Raw genomic sequence first — 18,988 nt, 5'->3', positions numbered from 1 at the left:
ACTGGGGAGGGGGTATACGTAGGGCTGGTGGGAGAAAGAGGGAAGAGAAAGAAATTGGAGTCAGGAGTTAGCTCTGACAGCAAAGATTAACTGTAGTCTAAAATGTTTGATTACACAATGTTAAAGAGAACTAACAGCTTCAAGGCAAAATGCCTTTGAACTGCAGACCCAGTTGAGGGCATTCATGGATTGGAAAGACCAAACCTACCCACTGAAAGGTTTTGTTAATTACTTTTATTTATTGTTACTATTATTATTTTTTTAAGTAAACTCTATGTCCAATGTAGGGCTCGAACTCACAACCTGGAGATCAAGGGTTGCATGCTCTACTGATTGAGCCAGTCAGATACCCCGTTCTTTATTTTTAAAGTATAGCTGGAGACTGGTCAGGCACTACAAACTATTGTCTTATCTATCTATCTATTTAAAGTAGGCTTCATACCCAATGCGGCAGGCAACACAGGGCTTGAACTCAGGGCGCTGAGATTAAGATCTGAGCTGAGGTCATGATCTGAGCTGAGATCAAGAGTCAGACGCTCAACCAGCTGAGCCACCCAGGTGCTCCTAAGTATGATCTTTATATATACAGGCCTCATGTTAGATACATTGGGACGACTCACATACTCGGCTTGTTGAAAATTAATTCTCTTAAGACTGATCTGCACTGGGAAACATGAGAGGACAACGGAGAACCGAGAAGTATTCTAGCCTGGAGAAAAGCCCTTAGCAAATATTCTTCCCTTTGATACGATGACCATTACCTGGGCAGCTCTGACATCAGCTTGGAGATCTGTTTAAGGTGCAAAGGGTCCTTTTTGAAGTATTTGCACCAAGAGTTAGATTGCGTCTAATCTCATGGTGGTGAGAAATTTAGAAATAATTAATGTCAATACTCTTGGGCTAGTGGGACAATAAAAGTAATCTAAGTTTTGCACTGTGGCATGGAAGGAAAAACGGAGATTGCCAGCTAGTGGCTCAGATGTGGCCTGCAGATGGGACTTTGCCTGCCAGTGTTTTAGGAGAACAGTGCTCTCCAGGTTCCCCTTGTCCCCACCGTTCACACGATGCGTACAAGTGCACTCACACACTGCTGTCTTCTCTCATCATTTCCCCTGCCTGGCTCTTAAGGCTTCGGAGTTTGAGACTTCCAAGATCAATAAAAAGCTGAGAAATATTTGAGGTGCTATAGAGAAGGATCCTTTATGTCAGCAAAAGCATAATGAGATGAAAATTATAGAAAGGTAAATTTACTTACACAACCAAGGCAAAAGGCCTTCCTGGAGGTACTCCTGGAATCTGGGTCTGTTTTCTCAAAGGCAGAAGGGGTCTCCGCATGGGTCCAGCCCTAGAAAAGAAGGGCCTGAGATGCAGAGGCCTCTGAGATGACGGTCGGCAGGGCTGTTGGCTCTGCGGCTCCGGGAACTAAAACTGCAACAGGAAATATGATGATGCCAAACAATTGGCTGAAAAGCAACGTGGTTAGAGTCATGACACAGACAGGGGACGAAGACAAAGAGGATGACCAAAGCAAACAGAGTCACCTTTGCACGGGATGGGTCATGCCTACCTTCTCCACTCCACCTCAAGATCAACGGTGGGAAGGTACACCATAAAGGGTAAGTCAGGAACCAGCCAAAGAGCAAAACAAGGGTATCTTCTCGAAGTCTTTCTTCTCTATTAAGTTCAATTTTAAAAGAAGACATCGGGGAACAGGAATGAAAGGGCATTCCAGAGGAGAAGGCAAGGGAAAAGACAAGCCAAGAGTGTCGATACCTGGTGGAGACACCAAGGCCTCTCCACCATCAATACCCCATCCTGACCCTCAGTGCCCTCTACTAAGTGCCTTTGGCAAACTGGGCCACTTTTGCCCCTCAATCTTAAACGTCTGTGATGGATGTGAGCATGGTCCTGCCTGTGGTCAAGAGGCCAGCTTCTTCAGATTCAAGGGGAGAGAAGGAAAATTACCTATAACACCCCGATTCGGGTACAGATATTATGTTAACAGCAAAGACTCTGGAGTCAGACAGACCTGGGTGCAAATTTTAGTTCTAGAACTCATTAGCTTTATGGGTCTTAGGAAGTTGCTTTAGTTTCCTGGGTCTTGTTCTTTCTTACCCATAATTGGAGCATAACATAGGGTTTAAAAACTGATCTATGTTCAAGATATCTCGTCTAATGCCTGACACAACAGTAGGCACTCAATGAATGGTGGTAATTGTTATTTAAAACAATCGTTATCATGAACTTGAACATCTGTGAAAGGAAAGGTGTCCTAGTCAGTCAAATAAAAGGAGAGCAAGTGTCAGATCTCCCGTCATGGCTCAATGCCTCCCCGCTTATCTCTGTCCAGTTGAATGGCTTTGTCTGCATCAGCAGAGACTAGGAAACCAGTGTCATCAAAACCAATGAGACAAGCACTTCATAAATGCCTGTTAGGGGTACAGTGCAGTGACACTGTGCTAGACCTAAAAAAAAAAGTCTCGCCGAAGGTTAGGCCATGATCGTGGCAAGGTATAACAGTTGTAATCTATCCAAGCTGAGAGGTGATGGAAGACTATCTTTTCCTGATGCTACATAAGAGAAGAAGGGTAGCAAATTGTTAGAAACTGCTTCAGCACTGAAAACTGAAATCTTCGTGCGTTGCCTTATCGCATGCTGAGTTATACCCCCGTACGACTTGTACCGAACACTATGTGCGGGCAGGATGAAAGATAGTCTCCTTTCTCAAGGAGACTAGGACTAGTGGCCTCCAAAGCAGAATGCATTCATCTCGGGAGGGTGACCCGACAATATACCGGGGTGTGGGATGGAGATAGTAGACCTTCCAGTTCTGTTTTTTTAAAAAGGGGCACCTACGTGGCTCAGTCAATTGAGCATCTGACTCTTGATTTCAGCTCAGGTCATGATCCTGGGGTCATGGGATTGACCCCACATCCGACTCCATGCTGAGTGTAGAGCTTGCTTAAGATTCTCTCTCTCTCTCTCTCTCTCTCTCTCCCTCTCTCTCGCTCTTTCCCTCAGCTACTCTTCCTCACCTGAACATGTGCTCTTTCTCTAAAAAAAAAAAAAAAAGTTACCTTCTTTTCTTAAAAAAAAATGTTTATTTATTTACTTTTGAGACAGAACACAAGTGGGGGAGGGGCAGAGAGAGAGGAGAATCTGAAGCAGGCTCTCGGCTCCGAGCTGTCAGCACAGAGCCCGATGTGGCCCCCAACTCAGGAACTGAGATCGTGACCTGCACCAAAGTTGGATGCTCAACCGACTGAACCACCTGGACACCCCCCAAAAAGTTATCTTCTTAAACTGTCTGACTTGTTTTATAATGTACATACTATATTTGAATAGGAGTGCCTTTCTGTAATTTATAAATAAGAATGTAAATATTTATGGGATCAAGGTGTACATTTTTTGTTGTTGTTGATGGAGTTCTTGATTAAAAAGGTTTGGGAACCACCGGTCTAGAGAAGAAAGACCAGTAAGCCAACAGCTGAAAAAAAAAAAAAAATCAAACGCAGGGAGAGCTTGGCTGGAGCACAGATAATAAGCATGTAGCTTAGCCAGGAAGAAAGAGGAGGCAGGATGTAGGAAAGTCTTCTTGCAGGAGGTGACCGGCTGATCTGCTGATGCGTCTTTGGTGGGGGGACAGAACACGTGCAAAGGCGAAGTGGCCTGTGCCTGTACAGTGAGTGCATTTGGAAAACTGGTTGGGACCATACTGAACTGCCGGTACATGTGAGGGAACTGCTGGAGGAAAGTTTGGAAGGCTTCTGCAGAGATCGGATTATGGACAGCATTGAGCAGAAAGCTTATTCTGATGGGGAGGCTTAATGCTAAGGGACTCTAGCAGGGGACGTGAGATCACGGAGCTGTGTTCCCAACTCGAGCCTCTGGCCCAGTCTTCTCTGACACTTGTTTGAGTTCTAGAGCAAAAGAATTGTAAAGTGGGAGCTGAGGAAACCTCAAAAAGCTAGGACAAAAAAGGTGCCGGCAGTCTTTGAAGAGATAGAAAATCTTTAACACCGAGCATTGCTGGGTAAGGATCAATAATACCTAAAGGCACATGTCAGGGCAAAAAGGCTGCTCAGTGTTTTTCAAGCAGTGGTGCCTTAGTGACTTGATTATAGTCAATGGCAACAAGAGTGATCCCCTGAGCCTTTCCACCTTGGATCCCCATCCCAAGGTGGAAAGGAGGGAAAGGGAAAAGGAGGAAAGGGTGGCCAAGGCAACAGGCTGGTATCTTGCACAGTGGATCAGGCTACACAGAAGTACAAATCCTGGGGTCACTGTCCATGCAGGTGCCTATGTAAATAATGCCTTCTGGAGTCGTGCAGCAAAAGCCTCACATAGCTGTTCCATCAAACTATGTTAAAGGAACGAATGAAATCATGAGCGGCTGGCGGCTCTTACGGCCATATTTAAAGCTCAGGCTGGGTGGCCAAACCCCATCAGATTTGAATTTGGAGCTACTATCTGGAAGGCAGTGTAGCAGACTGCAGTAGGAGAGCGAACCCGGGATGCTCAATTAGAACTCCAGTCATGGGTTGAGTGTCTCATTGATTTAGTTCTGAAGAAAGCCTTCGAGGGGCTGGAAATGGAAATGCCAGAACCATGTATATAGTTAATGAGGCAGAAGCAGCCAGGTAGAGAGCTAAGGGGTAACACCTGTGAGGATTGGTCACTGGTGGCATCCAACTGGAGAACCCCCATTACTCATTCTAAGGCCAACACTTAAATCTAGGCAAAATGGGAGTTAATCACCAAAGAGCAGATAAAGCTGGCTCGCTTCTGAGCTGGAGTCAAATCGGTACAAAAAACTCGAAGACTTGTTGCATAAATGTTAAAAAAGAAAATTTGGGGGGCGCCTGGGTGGCTCAGTCGGTTAAGCGGCCGACTTCGGCTCAGGTTATGGTCTCATGGTCCGTGAGTTCGACCCCTGCGTCGGGCTCTGTGCTGACAGCTCGGAGCCTGGAGCCTGTTTCAGATTCTGTGTCTCCCTCTCTCTCTGACCTTCCCCTGCTCATGCTCTGTCTCTCTCTGTCTCAAAAATAAATAAACGTTAAAAAAAAAAAATTTAAAAAAAGAAAATTTGGAATGGACGTCCTCTTCCATGGAAGAAGGTGAAGCCTGAAGAAAACTTCCTGTCAAGGCAAAGGTTGCTGTTGACAGAAGTGACAGCCTGAGTCTTCTTCAAGGGCTGCCACGCTTTTCTTTTTTTTTTTTTAAGATTTTATTTTTAAGTAATCTCTAACCCCATGTGGGGGTTCGAACTCACAACCCTGATATCAAGAGTTGCATGCTTCACTGACTAGGCCAGCCAAGTGCCCCAAGAGCTGCCAATCTTTTTTTTTTTTAAATTTTTTAATGTTCATTTATTTTTGTGTGCGTGTGCGAGAGAGAGAGAGAGGGAGAAACAGAGTGTGAGCAGAAGAAGGGCAGAGCAAAGAAGACACAGAATCCAAAGCAGGTTCCAGGCTCTGAACTGCCAGCACAGGGCCCGACGCAGGGCTTGAACTCACGAATGGCGAGATCAGACCTGAGCCGAAATCGAGAGTTGGACGCTTAACCAACAGAGCCACCGAGGCGCCCCTGCCATTTTTAGTGATCATAGACTGGCATGAGTTGAAGAAGACCTGAGCTCATGATCTATTTAGTCTATGTAGTGGTGGCAGTAAAAGGAATGCCTCAATCCACTTATGAGCTTGTTTACATCCAGTGGACCTGAAAAGCAACTTAAAAGGGACCTGGGGAATGACCCAGAGAACCCAAGGAAGCTAGAATCGAAGGCAGTATGGAGAGTTCGATTTAAAACACAACCCAATGTTCATAGGCATCCTCTTGTCATGCTAACAGATGTCCACTCAGGGCACGGGAAGTATACGGTTTTGATCAGAATATCCCTAAATTAACTGATTCGCATATGTGGAGGCCAATTATTTGAAGCACAATTCCCTGGTGGCTTCACTTGGCTCCGTTAGACCAATGGATTGACACTTTGCTGGCAGCTGTATCAGCCCGTGGACCATGGCCGTGCTGGATTGAGGGAGACTGCTACTGGATCCCATATCATTTGTAATACCAAGCTACGTGGCCACGAAATTCATACTTTGGGCCTATGCGTTGGGGGGCACAGTGCCCTGGGGAAAAGCAAAGGGTGTGCAAGAAGAAGGACTTAAAAACCCAGGGAAGTCTTCTGGCCATAGCCACTATCCCATCCAACTCCTCAGTTCTCTCACTCTCCCTCTCCTTTGAAATATTTTTGCCACTCAAATCAGGCAGACAAATATTTTTTTGTAAATGTAGAGGTTTATCAGCCATCGCTTTGTCTTGGATATAACTAAGGTTGAAATGTTTATTCTCTATATTTTTATAGCCTAGTGTTGACTTTATCTGAGGCGACACCCTTAAAACAAACACATTTATTTTTCAAGTTAAAAAAAAAAAATTTTTTTAAGTAAGCTCTAGGCCCAACATGGGGCTTGAACTCGTGACCCCCCCCCCAGATCAAGAGTCATATGCTTTACTGACTAAGCCAGCCAGGCACCCCCAAAATAAACACTTTTACTTATTTACTTATTTTTTTTTTTTTATTTAAAAAGTTTATTTATTTTGAGATACTGAAAACCGGAGAGGAAGGAGCAGAGAGAGAGGGGGACAGAGGATCTGAAGCAGTCTCAGCACTGACAGCAGAGAACCCAATGCCGGGCTCGAACTTACAAACTGTGAGATTATGACCTGAGCCAAAGTTGGATGCTTAACTAACTAAGTCACCCAGGCACCCCTAAAATAAACACTTTTAAATGTAAGTACATAATGTAAGCAAGCTACTGTAATTTTTTTAAAGTTTGCCTGTGGTCACTGTATCTTTGTTCTTTTATTGTCTGTTGATGCCTTACTGAATGCACTTTGAATACAGAGAGGAAACTGTGTGAGCCTGGGGAGAACTCACTCCATGTCCTTGACCTCAATATACCATATCTATAGTATCAGTGGGCCTGAGAGAGAGTATGTTCCCAGCTCTAATAGCTCATGATCATGTATCTAATATAAAGGCCAGAAATAACCTAGAGTGCACCGATTTAAAACAAAATTATGAGCAGAATGTCACATAAGCAGAGCTTCAGTGCATATAAAAAGAATGAATAGAGTGGACTATAAATAATATGAATAATGGCCTAAGGTAAAAAAAAAATTAAATCTTAAAAAGTAAAAATTTGATTTATGTTATTTTGGCTCATTTCATTAAAAAAAAAAAAAAACACCTCTATTTGTTAAGTGTGGCCTATCACTTGGTGCACTCCTGAAATGCAGCCTCCTTACTTCCTTGTCTTTTACCTGCACATTTCAGGCACTTTCCACCTCTGAACTCTCTCACCCGGAGTTAATAATTCCACACGGAGTGTTTTTTCTCCAGAGGACAGAGTCGCTACTTCTCCGAAGCTCTTGATAATTCCTAGATCCTGCATGGTGGTGGTGCCTAACACTTATCTCTAGAGGGAAGCTGGCAGCAGTTTGGGTGCCAACTTTGCATTGCGTTGCCCTCCCTGTCCTGTTACTTGATGTGGTGTGTGCCTGCCAGATATTCTGCCTGCTCTCAGCCTGAGGCCTTCCCAGACTGGGCCGCTGAATGCAAGCCACAGCTGCCAAAATTCTAATTCAAGATCTAGAATTCTAACTCCTGCTCTTTAGACCCTTGTCTGGCCCTGGCTCCGGTCTCCAGCCAACGGGGTTGCTGGCTCATTATCAGGCCCACCCAGGCCTTGCCCCCACCCGCCAATGGGCCCAGCGAACCATTCTTGGCACCAGACTGAACTTCAATGACACGACTGCCCCAGCCTCATGCAACCCAACTCTCATCTCAGCACAAGTCTGTCACCTTGTGAGCTGGGCAAGAAGGAATGGGCGAGAAGAGGAGATGCCACGGATGAGGGAACCGATCGTCCCCAACTGCTATGACTGTTTGTTTGTAAAACTTTTGTGGTGCCTTTACTCTAAAAACTCAATTGAAAAGTGTTAACAATCTTACTGTTAGCGATAACACTGGAGATGAATACAGTTTAGGGAGAGGGGAATACTATTTCTGTGTGTGTCTGCACCAGAGATAAGTGAAATTTTCCTAAGAAAGAAAAAGTGCTAAATTCAGTATACCTGTATTAATTTAAAAATGCACTGTTGGGTCATAGATTGCCGCTAATGTGTAATGTTCTTTAGGCACCTGGAAAAGTGCCATCGGAAATCACACGCTTTGCAGGTAAAAATATGAGTGCAATGGGGTGGGGTGGGGTAGGGACGAGAAAGGAACCAATTCTTAGCAAAATGCAGGTTTTCAGGGAAGCTACCATATTCAACTTAAGTGCTTCACTGGTCAACATTATGGTTTAAATGCTCACAGGACGGTGTAATCAAGATTGATTGCAGGAGTCTTTTCTCTTTCAGATGAAGAGTAAATATGTCCCTTGACCCTGACTTTACTCCTAGCCTTAACCACTGTGCTGTTCTTTCTGCTGAAGAGTCTTGCTTCCAGGGTGACAGATGGGTCAATTCCCAGAACTGAGCTGGGACAGTGGGGTGCTGTAATTTGGGAAAATGAAATCATTTTAGTTTTTGTCTTCCCAAAAGGAGCAGGGAGTGTAACAAACGTGGTACATATGTAAAACACGGGCGATGCACTTGACAATCAAGAAATCTATTTTGAAATTTAAATAAAGCTAAGGTTTTCTTTTGGCCTAGAGGGAAATTTCATTAAAATCAATTAGTTCGTACAAACCTCCAGAGAAAATGACTTACAAAAAAAAAAAAAAAAGGTTTAAGGAGTAAGGTGCACACAATTACCTTTCCTGGGTCCCCTGTGAATGTCAGTGTCACACCTAGACAGGTGGCCAAGTGCAAACAAATGTCCCCGAGTGGGGCCTGGGTAGCTCTCTGAGTTCTCATCGCGGGGATGCGTGTGTAATTAATAGATGTGTATATATCACGAATGTAATATACATAACCAAGGAAGCTCCAAACAGATTGCACGTATTACCAACTGCGAAGGGCAGGCCGAGAGAGATAAAGTTGGTGGCAGGAGCTCGCAGGTGAGGCCTCAGTCCAGGAACCGAGGTTGGGGCCGCACAGCTGTTGCCGCGCGCCCTGGTCCCTCCTCCCAGCTGCAGCGGCCTCACCCCCCACCCCCACCCTCCCCCCGCCGCTCCCGACGCCGCCGCCGCCGCCACCGCCTCCCCTCTGCCTCCCGGTCTCTCTACGCTCTCCTTCCATCGCCTTAGCCCCCTCTCCCTCCGTCCCGTTCTCTCCGCTCCCCTCACCCCGCCTCTCTCCCCCTCCCCCAGCCCCTCCTCTCCTCACCCCACCCTGCCTCCCTCCCTCCCTCCGCCCGCCGGCCCGGCGCTCGCAGAGCCGACACCAGGGGGGCTCTCGATGTAGCACCATGACAGGCATCGCCGCCGCCTCCTTCTTCTCCAATACCTGCCGATTCGGGGGCTGCGGACTCCACTTCCCCACCCTGGCCGACCTCATCGAGCACATCGAGGACAACCACATCGGTAAATGGCCCGGGGGTGGGCGGGGGTGCCCGGCGCGCGGAAACTCCTGCCCAGGCGAGAACCCCAGAATGGCCAGGGGTGGCCAGGAGGGAGGCAGGCGGCGGCGGGGCGGGAGGGTGTGTGCAAGCCCGGGGCGTGGGGGTGACGGGATGCGGAGGCGGGGCGCGGCTGGGCCGGGCGGCCGGCGCTGGGCTGGGGCGCGGAGTTAGTTGGCCCGGTGGTCCGGGCGGCCAGAGGCGCCGGGGGCGGCGGGGGGCGGGCGCTGCACGCCGCCCGCCGCTTCCGCCCCGGCTCGAGCTGTCAGGGCTCGGCGGCGGCTGCAGCCGCTGGGAGGTGGGAGCGGGGGGGCGGGGGTGGCTCCACCGCGGCAGCCATTCCGCTTCCTCCTCCCGCCGCCGCCGCCACTGCGTCCTGTCAGCGCGGGTTGCTAGGTGTGGTGCGTCGGGAGGGGGCGGGAGCCGGCGGCCGCGGGCGGAGGACGCCGCTCAAGCCCTCTCTCCCGGCGCCGCGGGGCTCGCTCGGCCCCGCCGGGGACGCGGGCCTGGGGGCCCTGGGCACCCGCCCCTACCCTGGCCTGGCGCGGACGCCGGGGCGCTGCGGGCTGAGGTCCCGGGGGCGCCGGCGGGCCGCGCCCAACGCCCCAGGCCGGGCGGCCCCGGAGGCCCCTGCGGCTGTGTGTGCTGGAGAGCAATCCCCCGGGGCCGCGGCAGGGCATTTAAATGTGCCCCGGCTCTGAGATTTGCCTTTCAAATGGTGCTAGGCCCGAGGTGCGCCGGCTACGCCCGGGATCCGCGGCGGCGGCGGCCTGCGCAGCGCCCGGGGCGTGGGGGACTCGGTGGCCGCGGGGGAGGGAGGCCCCCCGCGGGCAGGCCGCTTCCCTTCCTGCCCAGGACCCCGGGGCCCTTCAACAAGTCCTTGAATTCGCAGAAGTCCTTGCACGCATTTCCGTACTCCTATCCGGAGTCCCTGCGAGGGGAGATGGGTCGGGCTCATCTGGCTCCGGCGGTCCAGCCACCTGCAGAAGGTGTGGCTGGCGCCCACGAATTGTCCCGTGTGGGCTGGAAGATGAGGGGACCGCGTGATGCCCCATCGGGGCTGTCTGATCCGGAGAACCTGTAAATTAACCCCAGAAAGCCCTTTCCAAATGAATGCTGTGGATTCAGCCATGTGGATGCAACTCACGTTCCTACAAAGTTGTGAGAATAAATCACGACTGCTGTGTTTATTTATGCACGAATAAAATGAGGCTGAGCCTTATGCTCTTTTGCTTGGTATAGTGCTTTCTCTTTGCACACAGTGGTGCTTAATAAGGGTTGAATGCTAGTTTAGCATAGGAAAAGAGGGGCAGGGGCTTCCGGAATGGGGAATAATCATTGAAAATGTCTACCGAATGTCTTTAAAGAGATAATCCTGATGAGTAATTGTCCAGGTTTTGAAACTTACAAAGTTTTAAAACATCCACATGATAGTTAACGCCATTTCCTCCGATGGAGGTGTGAGATTAGGCAAGTTTTGGTAGTCTTAAAAGCAGGAGTTTAACAAATTTGCTGATTCATAGCATGATTAAATAGTCATAACCGCAGGTACTTTAAGGATAAATCAGATTTTTCATGATGAGCAGTTCAAAATAATAGTAACACTTAAGTAATGCAAAGTTCCAATAGTAATTTTGTCAGTTAATTTACTTCCCTTGCTTTAATAATACATAGAAAACAATATACATAAGAAATATACATTATATAAATATATAAATAAATAATATTGCCCCACTTAGGGCTGTCATTGCATATCCCATTCACTTTCGCTAAGAGTTATTTCAGGATAAACTGTAATTAAGGTGAGTAATTAAATTTTTCCCACATTGCCTGCCTGCTTGGACTAGCTGGTTAAAAGAAAATATAAGTTTAAAATGTATTAAAGGCGGTTTTCCTTCTTGAGGATTTAGCTTGTAATCAATTAGAAGATGGTTTTAAATGGTTGGTAGATCAAAAAAGCTTTTTAAGTTTGCAGAAATTGTTGTTAGTATTGGGTAAACATTTTCCCAGAGGGCTAAAGGTTCTGTAAAGTTTTCTGAAACTCAGCTTTTAAGGGCCCTCCCCAAAGGGCTAGTTCTTTTCTCTTAATGAAAATATTGAAGAATTAAATTTATAACAATAGTTATGACTTAGGCACACTGTGTGGCAAGACTACCCATGACTGTACTTTGGAATTAGTTTAAAACCAGCCAACTTTATGGAAAGTAAATGCTAAAATGAACAAACACTTGAAATTCCCTGAATGAAGAGATGAACTTCAACTGTTGGGTGCCTCTATTGAGGAGAGGCCCCTTAGGGGGGCTTTCAAAAACAGCCCTATATGCGCAAGTAAGAACTGACCTCAGGAAGAATAAAAACAACCTGATTAGTAGGCAGTGTCACATAAATACACTTGATGAAGGGTCTTGAGTGCAGATATAGCAGACCAAGCATTTAGTGAAAGCTCTGTGTGTATTGTTAAGTGGTATTTATTGTTTGCGGTTTGGGCTATAAGTTTTTGGAGGCAGATGTTTATTTTTCCTGATTGACTTACTGATTTCTCGGCCTTGTTACTGAGTGGCCACATTAAAAAGATGCTTGAAAGGACTGTTAAAAGATCTATGTTAATATTATCCTTCGTTTTTGCACGGAGCTTGTAGTTAGCGATCATGAGTGTACTAGAAATATGTTCAGGTAGTTCCATTTTGGGGACCTTTCTGAGTTATTACTATCTAAGCACTAGTCAAAATTCTTAAGCAATAATGCAATGAAGACTCATGGGACTGTGGCGTGTTTCTTGCTTGACAGATTTTTCAAGGCCTTCAGTGCCCGAGGCCCATAGTTTTCATTAAAATTGTATTTTTTAATTCAGATTAATTAAGTGCATTAAGTTTAGAATAGCTGTCTCTGTTCTGTTACATATGTACACGTAGCTCCTGTTTTTAACCATTTTCCTGTACCCATAGGAAAAAGGATTTGGGGCTATGTAGAGCCACGGGAAGTGTGATTTTTCACCGTCCTCTGTCTTAGCTCTCTTCTTCCTGGAGGAGTGCAGCACCTGTGTTCCAGAGTTTGTCCTTGCCTTTTTTTTTTTTAAATTTTTTTCAATGTTTTTATTTATTTTTGAAGGAGAGAGAGAGAGAGCATGAGTGGGGGAGGAGCAGAGAGAGTGGGAGACACAGAATTGGAAGCAGGCTCCAGGCTCTGAGCTGTCAGCACAGAGTCCGATGCGGGGCTCGAACCCACAAACTGTGAGATCATGACCTGAGCCGAAGCTGGACGCTCAACCGACTGAGCCACCCAGGCACCCCTGTCCTTGCCTTTCATTGCTAGGTTGGTCCTGGAGCACCTGTCTCTGTGTACAACCCCCATATCCCAGCTGAAGCCCTCCCCTCAAATTGCCTAGAAATCCCATAGCCCTGCAATTGTGAAGTGTTTCTCTATCAGCTTGCTCTCAATTCATTCATAGCCCAGCTCTGTTTCCTGGAGACGGGAAAAGCTGATCAAGATTTGTTTGCTTCTTACTGTGAGTAGGTACTTGAGTTTGTAGGAACACTCTTGACATGCATATCCTGGATAGGTGAAGCTGAACTGGTAGCTAGGAATCTCAGAAACACCAAGGGCACTATTAGCACTGCTGAAGGTCAATGTCACAGACTCATGAAATGCCTGCTCTGTCCATGCATCCCAGTGCAGAGAAATCTTTTGGCTTTTGGTTTCAGAAAGGCAAGTATTTAATCATCCTTACTAGATTAAAAAAAAAAAATGTTTATTTATTTTGAGAGAGAGAGAGAGAGTGCATGCCAAGTGGGGGGAGGGGGGGCGGAAGGGCACAGAGAGAGGAGACACAGAATCCCAGCAGCACAGAGCCCTATGTGGGACTCGATGTTGCAAACTGTGAGATCATGACCTGACCCGAAATCAAGAGTTGGACGCTTAACCAACTGAGCCACCTAGACGTCCCCATTCTTACTAAATTTGATTATTTGATATATTTGTAAACGTTCCTCTGCATTTTGAATTTATTTATGTCATAATATTTAGCATCTGTTTTGTACCAGGCACAGTTCTAGGCTCTTGGTATTTTTTGGTGGCAAAGATCCTTTGGGGAGTTTATTTTCTAGTGGTGGGAGATAGTAAGCAATCAGCAGAAGAATAAGTTAAGTAGGATGTTGGAAGGTGGTTAGTAGGATGGAAAAGAGAAAGAGCAGGCTAAGGTGGATTGAGAGGAGGAATTGTTAGCATTTTTAATTGGCTGGTCAGGACAGGCTTCACTGAGAACGAGAAGCTAAGAGGTAAGCCAAAACCTTGCCAGAAGGGAGGAAGTTAGCCATGAGGACACAAGGGGAACATCAAGGTCTAGGCGGAGGGAACAGACAGGGTAAAGGCCCTGAGGCAGACCACACCTCTTAAACTGTAACAGAGAAATCTGACCCAATTCAGTTATTCTTGTGATGGTACTAAACTAGCGGCTCATTTAGAACTTTCCTCAGGTGTTAGGAGCCTCAGCTTTGCTGTTGTTGACTCAGATTTTTCAGTAGAGGCCCCATTAGGAGATGAAATATTGTTGACCTAGTGACTCACTGTAGCTATGACTTGGTGGTTCTTGACCCTGAAATGTCAGCAGGTTTCTTGTGAGTTTCTATTTGTTAGTTTCCTCATTTCCAAAACCAAGGTAAAAAAAAATCCATGTTGCTTCATGTCAGATAGATTTGTAAACCATCTAATTAGTAGAGATCAAAGTCCTTAGAAAGAAAAATAAGGTAGTTACTGTACTACCCGTAGTCTAGAATGGGGCTCCAACAATCGTAAGTATTTGCATTATCTTCTTAAAACAGCACCCCAGTATACTAAATAAATGGGTATGTAATCGGTTAGTAAGCCCTTATTATCCCCACTAAAGTAGCTCTGAACTCTTGAAGGGAGGATCATCTGAGGGGTAGCATAGTGAACCTGCTTGCCTGGGTTTGAATATACACCTCTGACACTTGTCAGCCATTTGACCGTGGACAAATGGCTCAGTGACGCTGTGCCTCAGTTTCTGCCTCTGTTTAATGAAGACAATAACAGCACCTACCCCATGCAGTGGCTGATGAAGATTAAGTGAACTAGCCTGTGTAAAGTACTCATTTACAGCACAGTCAGCCAATTTCTTTGCATTTTGTGTATTTACTAAATGAGTATGTTTGCAATCCTACTGTGAAAGGCTACATTTGAGGTGAACAGAAGGTGGGTTGTGTCTACCTACAACCATGTGAAATCGTCAGGCCTTTCCCAGGAAAGGTTGAAAATGGGAAATGGGAAAACATCCAGTCGTCGAGATTGGGGTCGAAGGCACTGGCCACTTTCTGTTCTTCGTGGCCAGAGGTACTTTAGATGCTGGCAAAGGCTTTTGCCACTGTGGACTGGAAAGTGGTGTCAAGGCCAGTGGCTTCCAACATGGCCTTTCCTTGTGGCCTGTTTTTATTTGGAAAAAGCCAGGACTAGAAAGAGGCACTGTGCTTGGAGCTTGTGGGCACATTCCCATGAGGACATTTCCTGTGGGGAGGAGGAATGACTGAATGACTAAATGAATGAATGCAAGGCTTGTCACTGCCTGCCCTGCTCTTTGCCTACACCTTGTGGCTTGGCGGTGCGATGCCCTGTTACTCCCTCCCATGGTTCACAAGAAGGTCCCAGGTACAGAGCCAGGCAAGGTTTCAAGTGCATGCGTGTGCATGCGTGTGCATACGTATCACACGCTGTGTGGAGGAACCCTAAATCCAAAACTTCACAGCATTCTCCAAAATCGTTTTTCCATTTAGCCGGTTCTCGCCTCTAAATAGTCAAATCACCCTTTATGGGACGTTGCTAGTGAACATTCTGTCTCCTAAGTTTCACAAGCTTCTGATTGTTTTCTTGTTGTAGTGTCCATGTTTTCTGATGTGTGACTGAGATGCACAGACAGAAAAACTGCCTGCAACTGATTGACTGGGTTGACAAAAGCCTCCGTATGTGGAAAATAGCTTCCTTTAGAATGCGTCTATTTTGGAGACCTCTCCCACTGTGACAATACTAGATATGTAAACTGATGGCGATGCTTCCCACTGATGACAGTGAAGAAGCCTCAAGGCTACAGCAGGCTGGTGACTCTTGATGCAGGGGGCTTTCCTCGAACTGTCTAGAAGCCAAAGGTCTTGTGTTTAAGACTGAGATCTGAGAGACAGGACAGTTACCAGATCCCTTAAAAATCTTCCCTAGTTTGTAGGGGCCCCTGGGTGGCTCAGTCAGTTGAGCATCTGATTTCGGCTCGGGTCATGATCTCGCAGTCTGGGAGTTTGAGCCCCGCGTCGGGATCTGTGCTGACAGCTCAGAGCCTGGAGCCTGCTTCGGATTCTGTGTCTCCCCTTCTCTCTGCCTCTCCCCCGCTTGTGCTCTCTCACTCTCTCTCTCTCAAAAATAAATAAAATGTAAAAAAGTAAAAAAATAAATAAAAAATCCTCCCTTTTTTCCAGCTTTTGCTGTCAGGACAAGAACCATACCCCATAATTCTTTATATTGCCTCTCTCCCACCCCCTCCTTATCCCTGCCCTCAGACCTTGACAGTGCTGATAGGGCCTGCGTACTACTGAAGTTGCTGGATTTCAGATAATACATTTTGTTTCATGATGAGGCAATAGATTTGTTCCATGTTGACCTCGCTCAAGTGTTGAATGGCACATGTTGTTTATTTAGAATCTGAAAATCAGAAACTGCAAATGTCAGAAATTTGTTGGAAAAAAACAAGCCTTTCATTTAATGTGCTAAATCAGTTTAAAGGAAAATATATTTTCCCCTTGCACTAAGCACTGGAGTGTTGCAGTCATTTTCACCTATTATTTATTTTTTTTAAAAGGCCAGCTGCAAGCAGGGACCACATTAATGGATATTCTCTTTAAGGATGAAGGCTTCCCAGTAGCTCTCTCTCCACTTTGGCAGGAGTCAAAGTGACTCTTCTTGGGTCACTGACTACAGACACTCTGTCCAGCATTGATAGTCTCCAAATGGCCAGAGTGGCCCTTGTCTGGTTCACCCACTGGCCTCCTAAAGGAAGCCCTGTTCATTGTCTGCCAGGCTATAATGGTGACTTTCTTCTGAGATAGATCTCTTGAAGGGACAAGATCTGGATGCCATGTCGTTAACATGGAATGACTCACTGTCTCTTTGATATTATATAGAGAATTGAGGTATAGACATACTATATAGATAAATGACACATATAACATGTAAAATATATATACGTGTATAATACATATCTGAGTAGATTTATATGTGTGTGTGAATATCTCCACACCCACATGTGTGTACATATATATGTGTGTGCGTATATTTATATGTATGTACATAATACATACATACATTTATATTATACATATACTTGCTCTCTTTCTGACTCCGTCAAAATCACTATGTATAGTGAGGACTACCGCACACGTTTTTGAGTATTTACTATATGTTAGTACTTGAGACAGTACTTCCTGTCACCAAGGAGTTGAAATTTATTTGGAGAGACTAGATATGTACGGACTGAGATAAATAATGAGTAATAGTAAGGACCACAGAGGCAGATTTATTATGAAGCCAATGAAGGTCAAGCCCCAGGGCCCCGCGCTTGGACAACACGTGTTTTATCACGTCTGAATACATTGCTAGGATCCACACAGTCCTTTCCAAGATCCTGGAGGAGCCCTAGCAGTGTGCGATCGTGGGATCGTAGCTTGTAAAATTTCAACAAGTAAGATTAGCAGCAGTTGGTTAAAGTGTTTCTTTTCCACTCTGACATCCCTCCTGTCACCTATCTCCTTGGGCCCAGTGACATCGGGGTGGAGAGTCTTTTTGAGATACAGCTAGGGGGAAGTCGAATTGGGGACACACTTAGCTTGGGCGTAATGGTACATATTTCTGTGATTCATGGTCATCTCTGTGTCTAGTTAAGTTATTCCTAGCCACCTGCATATGGGAGTCACTTCCCAGGAACACTGCCCACTGTGCCAGCCCACCTGGGGCCCTCCCCCAAAGGGGCAGGGCTGGCCGGAGGAAGTATTGCAGTATGAATGTGTACTCTGACATCTACCAGTAGGAATTAGTTTGAAATGTATGGAGCCAGAAGCTAGTCTGGAAAATTCTTGTGTTTGTTAAATGTGTAAAGTTCTAAGCAGGGAGTTCGTTTCTTATCTAAGTGTGGTTAGGTGGGACATTCCTTTTGTTAGGAATATACTCCATGATGCAATATGATATATATGTATAATATTTATAGTATACATATATATATTTTATGTTTGTATATACTTATATATATTTATATATCATAAAATTATATATAATTATATATAATGCAATGTGAGGTATAAGTGTACATTTATAAATGCACTATGTCTTTTATGGAAATTCTGTGTTTAAGTTTCTTGCTTTTTTGACACAAGTGCGTCTGTATCGACAACAAAGAATATTGACAACAAACTGGCTAATGAGTGTCATCAACACAGAGAATATTTGAAGTCAGTCAATGCACAACAAAACTTGAAATGCCCTGAATTCTTATGGCTCATATACAAAAGGAAATAAAAGTGTTCACAAATTTGACAATGATCCAAAAAATTTCTATGGCATTACTAATAAGGAGCTGTGAGGCAGAAAGTAACTTTTCTGAATTACCAATAATTAAAAATAAGTATGGATCACCCATACTTGAGGAAAGAGTGATTTATAGAAAATACTAATGTCCTTGTAGGGAATGATATTAACATAAATCATTGTTATATGAGAAGTAATCGAAGAACATGAAGCCCAAAAGAAATATATACAGCAGCGTGTCAGGTGGTTAATTCATTACTGGTTTCTTGTTCCGGATTTTGTGATGTTTTGGTAATGGTAGCTTTAAAAATTTTGCATTGTGTTGTGATTTCTTAATCTAAATAAATGATAACTTTTGTAATAATTTTGTATTTGTAACTTTTTTTTTTCCCCATAAAGAGGGTCTAAATCTACAGGCCTCACAAAGCATGGATCTATTTCTTGAACCCAATTAGGGAGTCACTACCCTGTGCCAAAGACTGTATTAACCAATTTTCGTACAATATTTATTTATTTTAATGTTTATTTATTTATTTTGAGAGAGAGAGAGAGGGGGCGCACACGGGAGGGGCAGAGAGAGAGAGAGAGGGAGAGAGAGAATCCCAAGCAGGCTCCACACTGTCAGTGCAGAGCCCTACGCGGGGCTTGAACTTCTGAATCTTGAGATCATGACCTGAACCAAAATCAAGAGTTGGATGCTTAACCAACTGAGCCACCCAGGCACCCCAGTTTTCATACAATATTTAATTTACCCTCACTGTAAGCCTATGAAATAAATATTACCCCATCCTAGGAGTACTTCCAATTTGGAGTTAAATATGCTACTGTATTAGTTAAATACCT

General features: G+C 45.4%; 1 protein-coding gene across 2 annotated transcripts in view; it reads left to right on the top strand.

Annotated features, from left to right (window-relative positions):
• Window positions 1–9,206: 9,206 nt before the first annotated feature.
• Window positions 9,207–18,988, top strand: part of JAZF1 (JAZF zinc finger 1) — a 275,833-nt gene continuing 266,051 nt past the window's right edge. Inside the window, exon 1 of one of the 2 annotated variants that reach the window (XM_049642943.1) lies at window positions 9,207–9,539. In XM_049642943.1, the coding sequence (XP_049498900.1) occupies window positions 9,425–9,539 (115 nt within the window). In that variant the 5' untranslated portion in view covers window positions 9,207–9,424. The remainder of the gene's footprint in view (window positions 9,540–18,988) is intronic. The other variant, XM_049642942.1, reaches the window with a different exon arrangement.

This window comes from Panthera uncia, chromosome A2 (assembly GCF_023721935.1).
Source record: "Panthera uncia isolate 11264 chromosome A2, Puncia_PCG_1.0, whole genome shotgun sequence".
Taxonomy (NCBI): Eukaryota; Metazoa; Chordata; class Mammalia; order Carnivora; family Felidae; genus Panthera; species Panthera uncia.
Note: the sequence above shows the minus strand (reverse complement) of the source record. Positions and strands in the feature narration are given on the sequence as shown.